Genomic DNA, 15,731 nt, shown 5'->3' on the forward strand with positions numbered 1-15,731 from the left:
TTTCTAAAAATCGAAATTTTCCAAACATTAGTATTTACAAAGTAAAATAAAAACAATATAGTTTTCTTTGAAAATCGGTTTAATTTTAATAGTCCAAATATAGAGTCTGAATCAAAAATATACACAAACATCATCTAAGCTGTAGTCCTTAGATTAATTGACTAGTACTGCTGACCCTGGATTCCCTGGCCCAAGCCGCGAAGTTCCTCCATAAGGGCTGCCATTCCTATCCTTTGGTGAAACTGCTGCAACTGCTCCCTATTGGGCTTTCCCACGTAGAAGGGAATCTGCTCCGTGTAGGCTCCGGCGGATCCGTAGGCAGGAGCTTCCTGGGCGCAGGGAGCGGGTGTCAGGTTGGGCTGGCAGCTGAACAGGTAGTTGGTGGGACAGGCTGGAGCCGGATAGCCAGGGGCCGGGGCCGGGTTTGCAGCATACGGACAGGAAGCACCGACAAAGGCCACAAGAGCAGCGACGATTAAAGCAATGATCTTCATGTTAAATTCCGTGTTTTACAACTGTCACTTTACACCCTCAGTGAGGCACTCTTATAGTCGTGCGTTTACCAAACTAAAACTCTGCATTTTTTACGCACGCTCGAAAAACTGCAGAGCCAACACATGGCAAGCAAATTAAACTGGGTGAAAACTAGAGGCGATTGGGGTTTGCGGGTCTTTAATTTTCGCACAATATGGAAAAAACTCACTGTCACCATGCTGTCTATCGCCTTTTTGTGGGTTAACAAAAAAGAAACATTACTTAATTGTGTTCGAAGTTCCCTTTATGAGGGTCTCAGCTGTTTATCGATCAAATATTTTTGAAGATTTGTATTTTAAATACAACAAAATTGTGATTAAACTTTTAGCTCGGGTTCTACCATTAAATTATACACAATTAAAAACCACAAATCGTGAAATGGAAAGCATAATATTATAAGGATTATTCAAATAGAATGGAATTATTTAAATAGGCAAATAAATATGTGCCGATTTTTCAACAAAATCTGGCCAAGATCATATTAGCTCCCACAATTCAAATACGAATTATAAGAGAGACCTGATTTCCAAAAGTAAATTACCTTTTCTATTTTCTTATTTTAAAACTAAAATTTTAATTTTGTGACCAGATTTTATTGAAATCAACTTTTTGGAGAGTTGTTTTGTAGTAGGTATGCAACACTTTTTGTTTCGGTTTAAGTAACGGGTATATCTTTCTAAAGCGACATCTTTCGGGTTTCCGATCAGTTAGCATAGACAGAAACCAATAAAAGAGATTTGAATTTTGAGACTTGGTAGTCACTAGTTTTTGCTATTTCTCGTAACTAAAATGGTATATTGGTATTTATTGGGAAGTATGTAACAGGAAGAAGGAAGTATTTCCGACCTTATAAAGATTATAGATATTTAAACAGGATCACTAGCCTAGTCGGTTTCTGTCTGACTGTCTGACTGTCTGTCTGTTCGTATGAGATCTCGAATTTATTAATTTTTACTTGTCGTTTTATGTTACAACAAAATGTATTTACAAAATGTCTTTAAATTATAAATTTAAATAAATGTACCTACACATTTTTTTTAATTTTTGGATACAAAAACTGTTTGACTATACATTTTTAAAGGATAAGATCCAATGTCATGATATTTGTTGTCTGTGTAGTTCTTTGACCATAATTGAGCAACAAATGGAAATGTTGATGGTCAATTTATGTCATCTTTTAGTCATAACTCGTATTTGACCTGTGTCCAGTTATTATGGAAATTCAAATTTACTGAAAAGAATCAATCGCAAATGTTCTTGTGTAGAGTGCATAAATTGCAAGACCAATTTTAAAATGTATCCTATGCAAATGATTCGCAGAAGAATCAAATAAATATTGCATTTTATTACCGAACCATGCAATTAGAAAATACATTTCAAAGCATTCTTGTTTAATAAATATTATAGAATTACAATCCTGTTTCATAATAATTTAATTTACTAACTTTGGCTCGTTCATTAATTCAGTGCTTAATGCATACGTAAATAACTCTAATTGTGGCGATGAAAATGAACCGTTTCTCATGCGACTGCCGGCCAAATCGAAAGACCCTCTGATATTGTCTAACTTCGGGTGCAGGTAGCTTTCCCCCCGAACGAAGGGAGGAGTAAACTTTAATTTGAGAAGGATCGCGACCGCTGGATTGGGACGGGCAATTACGCACATGCACCATATACATAAGTATGTATGATCCACCGACCGCTGTATCAGACCTAAATTTTAATCATAGGCTTGGTGCCGCTGGCCTTCAAAGTGGGGCACCTTCGTTTTTGGACTGGATCGGATCCCCACATCCACCGAAAGACGGCGTTGAGAGCCGTTTTGATTGCCCCCTCTAACGGTAAACAAATACCTGGCCTGCTCGCGAGAGCGATCCCATCCAGACATGGCCCCAAGATATACATCTTAACTGGAACTCCAATTGAAGGGCTGCCTGTGCACTCGATGAGGGGGAAATGTTTTTGTTTTTCAATGGCCTTGGGATATATCTTGGGTAGAGTTTTAATTGGTTATTGGCTCAGTAGATGATCAATGAATATTTAAGCCCGTTTCGAAGGCCAAGACTTTGGTTTATTTGGCCCTCCCTCCACGATATTTTATTGTCTTCTGCTCCTTTGGGTTCTCTTAACCTTTTTTTTTAGTAGACAATGGCCAGAGATCGGTGGCCCTAATCGGCATTGGCTCGAGCCACCTGCCTTCGCTTAGACAGCGACTAAGACCGACCCAGCTGCTCCTGCCTTGGCTCCTTGACTTGGTCCTGCGGCTGAGGAGGAGGATCCACAACATACGCACACATGGAGCTGAACACCGAGGGCAAAAAAGCTGACAAGCCAATAACATGTCTCGGTACTTAGCGGAAGGTCCGGCGCCGGATCCTCTACGATCCTTCGCCCACGGCCATTATCCTTGTTCGTGCACTGAGAAAGTGATATTTTCAAACTCGATTCATTTGTCCAGTCTATCATCACTAACCCACAATCTTCTTTCTAAACAAAAAAGTGTAAAGTAAAGATTTTTGAAAAGTATAAATGCAATTTATAATAATAATATAACAATAAGTTATAAGCAAATAAAGGAATTCAAGCAGTGCAAGCAGTCGATTTGCAGAATGCATATATCCCTCACTACTATATCTCATCACTATAACTTTTAAGAACTGTTTTAGCCTTTTAAACTTTAGTGGAAAGTACACATTTACAATTTTTTTGAAAATTGTTTAAAGAACTACTTAAATTTTTTGCAGTGCTTTAAGGAGTCGATGCGCTGCAGCCTAATACTTTTTACGGCATCTAAGTTGATGGGGCCTCGAAAAAAAACACTGTGTTGCCACACTTTCCCTGTGGTAATTTAAGATCCTGTTTCCTCGCCACCACCAACGGCAGTCGTCAATTATGAGATGGAGATGGCAAAAGGGATCCTCGCGAATCGCAAAGTTGACGAAATGCCGAGCTTTGTTTTAAATTAAATTTAATTAGCAGCCGCCCAGACGAACAAACACCTTTCAGGTGCTCACCTTTCCGAACAGGCAGCGTCTTTATAATTCATGCTTTCGGAACAGGGCACGTGTCTCTGTTTTGGCCAAAAACAGAAGCAGCTGCAAAGGCTCCAACCAGGTTAAAAGTATGGGATGAGAAGGGGAGCTACATTTAAAGTGGCAGGGGATTGGGATGGGGGGATGGGGATAAGATCCGTGTGCAACCAGCGCTAACAATGCCGTTATAAGTGGCCCATTAACACGGTGTCAACCGCCATGCAACAGCAATTTCCGTCGCCATTGCCATTTATCGATTTTCAAATTCCATTCAACGCGGATTTCTATGGGGGAACGGAAGTGGAAGCGAACTCCTAGGATGTAGTCGCAATGAATGCGATTAATGGGGCCAACCAGTTGGCGGATGAGGATGTGGATGCACAGGGCCCAGGATGCTCTGCCCTAGCAAGTCGGGCTGGGCCACTTGTGGGTCACAGATACGATTTGAGACCATTTGTTTAATAAAACCTAATTTATTGGCACTACAATGCATTTCATTCCATCGAACTGGGGGCAAGAACAATAGCTTAGTAATAACGAATGGGCCCAAGAGGTTTTAAATAGTTTACACATATGTATTCTATCCAAAATGGATTTCCTATCTCAAAAAGGATTCAAAAAATAACAAAGTAAAATCATTTATTGTTGTTTTTATGCAATTACTTAGTAAAATGGAATCTCCTGAATAGGATAAAAATTTATTAAATTAGGAATATTTTTATCCACTTTGAAATTTTAAACTAAATTGATAAAACATTGAAGTAATATTTTTAGAGATCAACATTTAAAGTTCATACCTGTTGGTTCCGCAATTCTCACGGCGTACAAAAGTGCTGCAGTTGGCTCCTAAATGGAGCTGAGCTATAAACCGCGATCCTTTTCCCCTCTCCTTGGTGGCGATCTTCTAGCTACTGGGATCGGTTTGAAGTCGTTTGGCTTAGTTTCATCTGGAATGGCAAGAGTAGAGATAGTCATTAAGTAACCAAATGGCAGGCTCTGAACAGGAAATCGAAAATAAAAGCAAGAAGAGCGCTGATCGCACGAGTATACTACATATAAATATTTATGTGGCTATGTTTGCGTACATTCTTCGGCTTTTGCAATGAGAATTTCAAAGTCAAGGTTAACAGAAACATTTGCCCGTTTCGTTTCTCGGGTTTGTCTCCTTTTCGCGATCGCTTCTTCTCTTCTCATTTCTTTTCTTGTCGTTTCCCACTGTCCGCGGGCAAAATGCAAGTGCAAGTGTGAGTATCGTATATCTGTGTGTCTGTGTCTAACAGCTACATACGCTGCGCATGCGCACTGCGCATGGAGTTTGCACTGCTGGAAGTGTTGTCCGTTGTCTGTTGTCCGTTTGTCCGTTGTCCCGCCGCCTGTGGCTGTTGCTGTGTCTGATTCCAGTCTGCCAGACAACCGAAGCAACAACAACAACATCAGCAGAACATCCTGACTCTCCGTCGCAGCTTGCTGTTCACTTGATGGGGCTCAAGTACAGAGCAGCTTTGGGAATTTTTGGTATTATGCTCTTATAACACTGATAAAAAGTAAGGACTTTAGGTATATTGTAATGTACTCCAAAATTATTACACTAGAGAGATTTTGTTAGCATTACTTGTATTTACATAGCACAGATTCCAGCTGTCCTTATGTGTGACTATGTTTATATTTTAGCTCTTATTAATTATTATTTTGTTTACTATTTTTCTTATATCCCCATTTCCTTAAGTCATTGGATTTTTAAGGGAACAAGAGTAATGTCATACAGGCTTTACGAACATCTCGTACTGGTTACTGAAGCCAAAGTTCTTGTTGTTGTTGCTACTGTTACCGTCGAAATGGATGTCATGTGTTGGCCGACGCAGTCGTGGAATTCAATTTTTTTAAAACAACTCTCCGAAAAAACTTGGGAATAAAGTAAGGCAAGATAAAACAGAAGTAAAAGGAAGGGATGCAACTTGTTTGGCGTGGCAGACAAGTCCCAGACATGTTCACATGCCATTAGATGCTGGTGCGGACTTTTCAGTATCTCGTGGATTTTGGCAATTGCACAGGGTTGTCACCTGCGAAGAAGAGTGCCATTACCAGGCAGGTTCATCGACCTGCCACACCCCACAGCCCCACCCACACGAGCACTAATACTTTCTCATTACGCCAAATTCCCTGTAAAGTGGCATGACTCGCCGAAAACCTCGAAGTCTTCTTCCAATGCGAACTGTCCGAATCGATCAGCCTTGATGAGGGTCCAAGTGCACGAGTGAAGTTGGGCAGTGAAGGATGTAAGGGTCCAAAAATCAACCGCCCCTCCCCACAAACAAATCATGGCTAGGCCACTGCATGCAAATATAGGATAACATTTATTAATCAAATGAATGTACCTTAGTACATAATTTCAAATAAAGGCTCAAAAGTCATCAAAAGTTTCATTATAATCCAAAAAAATGTTATATGTTCAGTTAATTTTCAAGCCATTTAAACATTCCAAAAAAATATAAACAGGGATAAAAATATATATTTTAAAATAATTGACAAACCGGAAGGCTAACTTATTGCTTTCAACAATTAATTTTGAATGCACATACTACACATTTTAATATCAGTCTTAGCGAATATTTCAAAGGTAAAATACGAACAAAAATTGTAGCCTTCAAAGACCCTGCCCTCGGATCCGCACTTGCAGCTCCCCAGTTTCTGCACTTATACGTTCCCTGCAATTAAGATTTTAGGGTCCACCACACCCAGCAACCTCTCAAAAAGAAGAATAACTAAGGAGAAGGAGGCTCTCTCATTCGCCGGCCATTGAGGGGAATTCTGCGGTTGGGCTTTTGGGCTTTTGGGGATTGGGTCTGTGGGCTGGATTCGGTGAAATATTTCCGCTGCCGTCGACGGTCCTGCATGTTAAGTGCGCTTTATATTAATTTTATAATTCATAATTGCATCATGTTGCCCACATTTCTGAGCCAAAACGCAATGGAATTTAATTAAGTTAACCCTGCAGGTGCCGACGGTCCTTTGTGTGCAGTTTTCGCCGGTTAGCTGTGTTTTATTTCGAAGGTCCCAGGTACTCGGCTTGAATTCTGATTAGTCACGGCCATCAAAGGGTATAAACTTCTTCGGGATGTACACACATATATTATTTATTGTATAACGCTGCAAAGTTTTCAATAACGAAAATTTTAAGGCCTTTAATGGGAAGTTTAAATCTGAATTTGATTGAAAATCGCATATTACAATTAATCTTAACTTTTAAATTTTTATATAATTTGTAAAGTATTACTATTGCTCATTTAAAGCAGAACACCATTCACTCACACTATTATTTACAATGAAATAATGTTGTAAAATGTGTTTTACTATTTTTGTTTAAATAGGGAGGACATTAGATCTCTGTAAAAGCTCTGTGTAATGGTCTATTAAGGAAACATATTTTTATAGCTATGAAAAACTGACGAATGACCCACATTTATAAAGATTCGTTAGACATGACTAAATTGCTTGGCCAGAGTGGGGCTTTGATCCTGGCCACCCTACGAGTTTATCTTCCTGCCCTTCTTGACGCGACTTTATGGTCAAAATGGAGGCTGCATGTTAGCATAACACTAACCAAGTGGGATGTACATATGGGGGGAAGGGAACAAGGGGCCTGGATGGCCACAGGCATCGCATCCACAATCGCATGCTGAGTCAGATGGGAGTGCTCCTCGTGCACTTGGAGGAGATGGAGGATGGATGGACGTGAACGCTTGCACTTATTAATGCTTAATAAATGGCATTTCATTTCTTATTATTCCCGGACTCGGGACGAAACGTGTTGTAGGATTTTATTGCACTGCCATCGCCGACCGCAGTTGTTGTTTGGTCGTGGTTAATGCGAGTCGATATATTGGCCATGACTAAGGATGCAGATGCACGAAGGGCCCAAGCTCAGGCCCAAGACCAAGCCATTCCATTTCCAGACGGAGTCAGTCAGTCGCTGTGTGCTAAAGTAATTATTTCATTTGAGCCAACAATGAGGCTGCAACTCTGAGTGCCGGCCAAGTTCGTCGAGATGGATGATTGACGAGTGGAAATTAAAGAAGCTGGCGGCTGGAACTGTCCGGTCGCAGTTCCAGTACTAAAACCCGCTGCCCGCTGTCCAATGCGATCCGAGCAGCATCTTTTAACGACCGCGCGTTTCGACTGCGTCCGCTTTTAAAGTACTTGGAATGTAAATGAAGCGGGTGCAACTCCTCCTGCCCACTCCTCTCCCCTCCGACCAGCTCCTTCTGCCCCGTTTCGAGGTCACGGCGGTGGTCGTTGCACCCACGCATGATTTCCCAGACACCCGAATGCTCTCACCTCGATTTTATATGCAAATTATTCATTATCCCTCTGCGCGACATGCCTAAAACTTGAGCGATTTCAATTGATTTTACTTAACGCATTAAGCAGACACCTGGACTTACACTGATTTTGAATAGTTTTATTATCCACCATTTTATAAATATATATATAACATTTAGAATTAAGTTATCAACAAGTATATTATTTATTTATTTATACAAAATACATTTACAGATCTACAAAACCCCAAACAAACCTACAAAATATCTTAAAACCTCGCAAGCAAACAGCATTACAATTTAAATTCATTAGATTCCATATTTGATTTTCAAACTGCCCGCCAAAAGACTATCGGTCTATCGACATGCGCACTAGTCCGCTGGTATTTTTTAAGAAACCAAAGGAGAACCCCTCAAATGCACTAACGCCTGACGCACATGTTCACACTGCAGATAAAGACGACGCCGATTTTGGCAAAAGGCGAATAAAAACATAAAATTAAGGAAAAAAGTTGAATTAAAAGTTGGTGCGAAGTTAGGAAAAGACAAGCGAATTGTCAACGAACAAAAATCACTTATTTCTGAACCACAACACCCGTTAATTGGCCCACAAAATGCAGCAACCAAATGCGGCTTCTGGCGGCGATAATCTGCTTCCATTGCGCGCCTGCAGCACGGCGGGATGCAAAGTGGCCACCGTTGTGGACAAGACCAAGCGCAAGTGCTCACAGTTCGTCTCCTCGCCGTACATAATGTCCAAGCCACTGGTCGTCAATGGGCACACATCGATCTTCCAGGTGGGCGGCGAGATGGCCAAAATGGGCGACATTCCGTCGCTTTCGCAGATGAGCGGCGGCGATGGCGGCCAGCCCATTTATCGCATCAAGCCGGGCACCCATGCCCATGTCATCAACTATGTGCTCATCGACGAGGGATCCGATTCGCTGGAGAAGGCACGATCCGGTGACCAGGAGTCCATGCGTCGCCTGCTGGAATCTCAGCGCGACAGTGCAGTTAGCAAGCTGCAGAAACTCATCGCCAATCACCGCGGTGTGCCGCCCACCACCCTCGTTACCCATTCCTCGCCAGCGCCAGCACGTCCGGTGCCCTCAATCTCAACTCCTGGTGGCACTTCTGTAAGCAGCGGCCATGTAACAACGCCCCAGATCCATCCGGACTTCTCCATTGCCAGCGTCGAGGGAGCCGTTCCATTTGCCCGTGGAGTCCCGGCCTCAGTGGCTAGTCCTTCTGCTCCAGCTCCTTCAGCCGCTCCGCCAGCTGCCAGTGGACTACCGGTCGAATCCGTGGATCGCCTTCAGGCGGAGCTCTTCGAGCTGCGACGTAAGGTGGCCAGTCTGCAGGAGAGCCATCGCCGCTAGATGACCGACTTCCTTTCTTTCTGGAAGTTACTTAAGTTCTACCAAATACGCTTGGGGCAACTAATAGGGCCTTAGATATAATTAATATAAACACCTTAATCATTGTTAATTTAATAAAAATATGTACTTCTTAAACGACCATGTCTGTTCTTGTATCTTTATTTACTTCTCTTATTAATCAATGAAAAGCTCCTCTGAACTGGGGTAAAAAAATTGTGAAAAACACCTTTGCAGCTTTTACTTATTAAAATAAATAAATTACATGCAAATTTCATGACTGATTTATTTTCTCGACAAAGGCGAATGATAGAAATCAATCATTTGAATATAAAAATAATAATTTTCTTTCAATAAGTGGTAAAATCTAAAAAAAATCAAAGTTGTGTGTTAAAAATACCCAATAGATATTGATAAGAATATGAATATAAAAATTATTATTTTTTATTAAGTAATAGCTGTAAGATATTCCATATCTAATCTTCCATAAGGATTAAAATTTAAATTATTACAATCTACTCTTCTAATTTAATATTTCCAAAATAAATACTTCAAATATATTTTTCCAAATCATTTTAAATTAGCTTTGGCATTATATAAACTATCCCCTCTTCCTTTAAACCCTTCCTTTGGCCAAATCGTATCAGTAACGAATCGGATATTAATTTCTGGCAGGCAAACGGGCCAAACATCAAAGCAATGAGCTTCAAGGTGGAAGTGCCGAGCTGCAGGCCTGTCCTGAGGGAAGATATCAGCGGCAGTCAGGCGGTGTGCGGTCGATCCCAGTTTCCGATTCCTGGAAAGGTTTCACGATCCCCAAAGCAATCGAGGGAGGGGGGATAAGACAGGGGGCATAAAATCCAAATGGCCAACTGCGCCAGGGCCAATTCTGCAATGGCGGTTACTCTCGGTTTTAGAGTTAGGGGTTTGGGCAAGTAGTGAAACCATCGCAACCTTTCAAAGTCGCTCATTCGGCTTGCGCTTTCCCCTGCCCCTCGAAAAATCGCCATTTTTCGAAGTAAACATTTTTATGTTGGCTAAAAGTGAAGAGACCGAGTCGCGTCTTAAGGGGCCGTAAATGTGGCATTTTATGTGTCATCAACGGAGGCGGCGGCGGCGCTCTCGATCCGAGCGCGAAAACCTTGCAATCGAACGTAAATTAATTTTTATTGGTTGCAAATGCGGACACTGTCCCGACTCAGCCATCAACTTATCCCGATCCCTGCCACATGAAAGGTGTCCCCATGGATGTCAGTAAATGGGAGGGGATCCAAAAAAGCAACCGAAATTACTCCATCGAGGCAAATCTTCCAAGCAATTTCGTTACACTCATTGACTTCCTTAAAAATTAAATTTACGGATAGCCAATAAAAAAAAATTGTTAAACTTCAATTAAAAAAATTAAATATATAACGTTTCTTTTAACTGTACCCACATCAAAAAAATAAATTAGAATTTATACGGCTAATGAATAAGCGAAAATCAATCATTTAATTAGGTTCTAGTAACTTTAAGTTTTTATATAAATGGGAAATAGCAAGTGATTAAATGTTGCCCCGAAACAAAAGACCAATAAATATAAAATTAAATTGGAACCCATATTACTATATTGATTTCTATAAATGCTTTAACCAAATGATGTATAATTTACCAACATTTATATATTATTAAAAAAGGTAATACTAAAAAAGCTGAACTTTTTAATTAGATTTTTGAAATGTTTAAAGTTTTTGATAGAATATCATAATAGTTTTCCACATTGATATTTACAAAGGAAGAAAACAAAAATCTCTGAGTTAGGACCACCGACTATATCACAGGAATTTTTCAGGGATAAGTAAACATATAAATTTATGTGTGTTTGTATAGGTGGCCAGCAGGTACAGGCGCAACTACTTAGCCGGCGAAGATCAGGACTCAATTGTGGGGACACGGCGGCCGAATCACATTCGATACGCCAGCGAGGCTCCAGAAGAGATCCTCGCCGGGGTTGTATAAAAAGTAACGAATGTGCGCAATAATAAAAATCATTAAAATAAAAATGTTTATGAGAAGGCATAAACACGACTTTATGGGGGGAGCGAAAAGGAGTTCGGGCATGGAGTTGGGGCACTTGATGGCCGAGATGGCTGGACAGAAAGTCACCCGAGGAGTGAGGGCCAGAGGATCCCGGGACGAGAGTGTCAATGGGCAGAAGTACCTGGTGTTTTGTCGGTGGTTGGGAGGGGGAGGGGCGAAGAGTACTCCTCAGACACGAGAGCCAGCCGGCCGGGTTTTTGGGATGCTAACTCATTTTGGCGGCGGCTTCTGCCGAGGAACCTCGGGACCTGGGGCTCCAGCTCGAGGAGCCGAGATCGGGATCAGGGGACTGGCAGGGCGAGGAGCAGGCGCAGGCGCTCGGCTCAAAAATAATTTGCAATTTCTTGGAAATACTCACTTTGCGCTGCCTGCGAGAACTTCGCTGCTGTCGTCGCTGGCGCAGCTTCTCAAGAACCTTTAGTGGATAAAAGGTGGCGGCGGAGAGTGCAAAGGGCACTGAGAGAAAAGGTAGGTAGTTTTTTTTTCTACCTCAATTTCCCAATAAATAAATAAAAAGGTTTTTTCTTTTTATACCATCAGAAAATCTATGAACTTATATGTTAATATGTATATTGCTTTTAACTTAATAAGGGATCTGAAGATATCCTAAATAAAGGTTTCTAACCAATTAATGATCAATTAAATTTTAAGACAGTTTAGTAAAATAAATAATCCTTTTCCTGGACAAATTTCAGAATTTAATCATGTTTGTTTAATTAGATTGAAAATTTTAAAATTTTGTAAGTAATTACAATGCAAGCTCAATATTTTACTGATATTTTGTTGAGTGCTGAAATGGTAAGTCGAGTTGGCCGTAATGAAAATTAAAATACGAAACACTCAGCCAAAGGTCGGGTTCGGTTGGGTTGGTTGGCGAGAGCCAGGAGCCAATGAGCGGTACAGGGTGTCCTCGGTCTGAGGAACCCCCTCCGGAGGCTCCGGCTGGTGAGTCGCTCGGTCGGATTGCTTGTCGTTATCTTGTCATGTCAAAATGGTCTTACGAAAATGTATCTTTTGTATTCCAAGTGCAAATGAGCAGCACAGATACAAAACAACAACAGCGAAGGGGATCGACCACCTACCCCTCTTTCCCTACCCCCCTCCGCCGCCCATGGACACAGTGGTCAGCATTTTGTTTCGCGTCTTTTTCGCTCAACTCGATTTTTATTTGTTTTGCTCACTCGCAATTTTTATGCCTTTATTGTGTTTACTTTTTGCCTTCGCCGCTGTCTTTTGGCCGCAAATGCTTTTAAGACTTTAAGACTTTTTAGTTTGTAGTTGAGCGTACAAATTTGTGGAGGAACAGGATCGAGATCGGGATGGGGATCGGGATCGGATGGGATCGGGAGTATCTGTATGTTTTGCAGTGACGCTCGCTCAGTGGCTGAATGCTGATGCTGATGATGACACAACATGAAAAGGTAAAGCACGCTGAAAAATATTAAATACGCTACGTCGCTGCCTCTTGACAGCGGACGTAAATTTGCTTTTGCCCCTCCACCTTCTTACTTCCCCTCCCACTCCGCGGATTGTTTAATTGCACATGAGATCGGCGGGTCTGGAACTTGGGATTTAAACCTAAACTTGGGACTGGAGCGGAGAAACGGAGAAAGAGCCTCTGAGGATCGCGCGGCAATTAAAATAGAGTGTAAGTTAAGGATGCATAAAACGCTCATCTTTATGAAGCCCTATATTGTCATTCCCACTCCGACTACTCGGATCCCAATCCCAGCTTCCCTGGCCGGGATGTAATAGCCTGATTTGCCTGTGGCAATAATGCAAAGTTGGGTTGCATCGGTTTCATGGAATTCAGATTCACAGATAAGTAGCTGATTGCTCTACCTTTAAGAAAGCTCCTTGGAAAAGTCCCACACTTCCTTTGAAGTTCCTATTATTGTCTGGAAAACAACGATAAAAAATTACAACTATATAAATTAAATATATTTTTAATTTACATTTTAATAAGATGAGAAATACTGTACTATAGTAGTTGTTAGCCAGCTTAAGGTCATAAATAATGTTTATAAAAAAATTAAGTTTAGTTTGTCTGAAATTACACACTTCTTTTCAGTTTTTATATTAGAATATTTTTATAAATTTGTTCTCTTGTTTCAAATATTCATTTTGCCTTGAAAAGGAAATCATTGCCCATATAAACACTCAATTTTCTAATATATCAAAATTCCATTTCCCGCAACTTCTTACTTTTGCATACTCCACTTTCGTGAGATTTAAAGGACAACTTCGCCACTTTTTTCGCATTCAATTTTGAAATGTGTCAAATTTGCGGGCAAATAAATGAAGTTAATTAAGTTTCGCCTGAGCCGCAAACGACCGAATATCCATTGTGCATGTGAAGTCAAAATCAAATCTTGCATATCGCCGCCCCCACACAGACTTGACTTGGCACCAAAACAAATCCCAAAGCTAAACCCAAAAACAAGAAAAAGCATATGTGAACGAGTTTAGAAGGACAACTTGCTCCCATTTCCCACAATTGCCCAATTGTGGTGTGAGAGATACACTGTGAATAAATTAATATCTGTTTAGTAAAAAATATTCTTTTGAATTAGGATAATTCAAAGTTTTAAATTTATTGTGAGCTTACTAAAATGTTTATCTCTCATGAAAAAATATTTTGCTATAGATTTGGTTTTTGTTTTAAATTATCTCTAAAAATTCTATATAGTATCGAATTCTTAAAAGCATTTTTCCCTTTCCATTTTATGAGTGTACTTTTTAACAGGGGATCGTTTCCTGCAAAACGAAGTCAACAAAAAGAGCAAAAGCTCGGTTCTCTGAGGAGAATAACAACTTGCAGGGGCTGTCTGCATCGTTATTCGCCTCTCCCTGTCCTCGTCCTACCGCATTCTAAGTTCTATTGGCACAAAGACCGAGTTTTGCTTTGCGGTTCTTCGCTTTGACTTTTCCCATGTATCCCAGGCGACTGTGCAGAAACAGATACAAATGCAGATACGGATGTATCTGTTAGATACGCTCCGCACACACAGATGCAGCGAAACTCGTTTTGCGATCTGGGTCCATGGGCATGGGATGATAGGACCCGGTACGCCCCCACCCCCCCTTTATCCCGCCGAGGGCTCCTTCACTTTCGTAGCGCCCTCCTCAGCCGGCATAGTTTGCATTTTCAAGGTCGATCTGCCTGCCCTGCACATGTATCTGTATCTCGGCACTGGCCTCTTCTGCAGAATTTCGCTTTCTGCGCGGTGAGTCGGGATATACATCCTATATCTCATGCGGTCTAACGAGCCCGGCCTGCTATTACAATCTCTTGCCAAGTAATCTCAGTGTCTCACTTTATGGCCGTGCTCATTGCAGCTCAAATTTGTTCAGACATTTACTCCTTCTGAAATAAAGAATCTTTTTTATTATTTCCCCCTCCGAAAGCCCCGCCGAGATATACGAAATCAGAGTCACTGGGATGTGAGTGTGTGCGATGGCTGCATGGTGCAACATTTCGCGCTGCAGGCACTCGGATCCCCCTCCTTCCTCGCCGTCATCGTGTTGCCCGTTTCCTGTTTACTGATGCGACGCCCCGGCTGACTCACCGCCTCTGAATGCCCGGTAACATAACTCGGGTCCCACCATTTTCACATCCATTCCCAAACCCATTCATCCCATTCAGTGGCCTCCATTATTTGGTAGCTGGAGCTAAAATAATTGTGATTGCACCGCGAACTTACCCAACTTCTTTCGACATTATTCATGCATTTCATTGGAAAACTTTGTGAGTAATTTCGACCACGAGCTGGGAAATTGACGGTAAAAAATGTGAATCAATAAGAAATGTAAGTGCCGCAAAGTTTTGTGGCAAGACAATCACTCCTTGTGGGTATTTCCTTGCTTTTGGCGCAAAAAATTCATGAAGGGTTTTATTGAGCCAATATAGTTCTTCGGTAATTTTAGTTACCTTATAGTTTAAGCAAGGACTTTTTATTTAAACTTTGTTACTTTTTAAAATGCCGTTTTAGGTCCATTTTTTGAGAAGCCTAAAGGCTAAAAAAGTAAAGTAAAAAGTAAAACGGTATTTCCAAAAAGATGGAGGGGAAGGATTTACTTCCATTACATTATAAATCCAACATCTTCCATAAGCCTCAGGTACAAACTTTTTAGTTTTCCATAAATCAGAACAGAATCTTGAGCCCTTTAGGTATTTTTTATTAAAACAATTGGCTTCATTGCATTCAAATACTTTTACACATGCCCATTTTGCTAACTCAATTGCTCTTCTTATCTTTTATCAAGCACAAAAATTACTTTGAATTTCATTATTCAGCAAGTGATGCAGACAATTAAATACTTTTTCATATGGGCGGTTCTTTTACAAACCGAACACCTTTTATTGGCTCACATTTTTGATTTGCCTGAAA

At 41.0% G+C, this 15,731-nt stretch overlaps 2 protein-coding genes across 2 annotated transcripts; one reads left to right on the forward strand and one right to left on the reverse strand.

The window, feature by feature from the left end:
• Positions 1-61: 61 nt before the first annotated feature.
• Positions 62-533, reverse strand: Vm32E (Vitelline membrane 32E). The gene has a single exon (XM_017157261.3). It carries the CDS (start codon positions 492-494, stop codon positions 162-164), a length of 333 nt encoding a protein of 110 aa, XP_017012750.2. The 5' UTR covers positions 495-533; the 3' UTR covers positions 62-161.
• A 7,789-nt stretch (positions 534-8,322) lies between these two features.
• On the forward strand, positions 8,323-9,395 carry Boh2 (Buddy of Hmr 2). Its single transcript, XM_017157260.3, has one exon. The coding sequence runs from the start codon at positions 8,500-8,502 to the stop codon at positions 9,262-9,264; it is 765 nt and encodes a 254-aa protein (XP_017012749.2). The 5' UTR covers positions 8,323-8,499; the 3' UTR covers positions 9,265-9,395.
• Positions 9,396-15,731: the final 6,336 nt, after the last annotated feature.

The sequence above is a fragment of the Drosophila takahashii genome, chromosome 2L (assembly GCF_030179915.1).
Source record: "Drosophila takahashii strain IR98-3 E-12201 chromosome 2L, DtakHiC1v2, whole genome shotgun sequence".
Taxonomy (NCBI): Eukaryota; Metazoa; Arthropoda; class Insecta; order Diptera; family Drosophilidae; genus Drosophila; species Drosophila takahashii.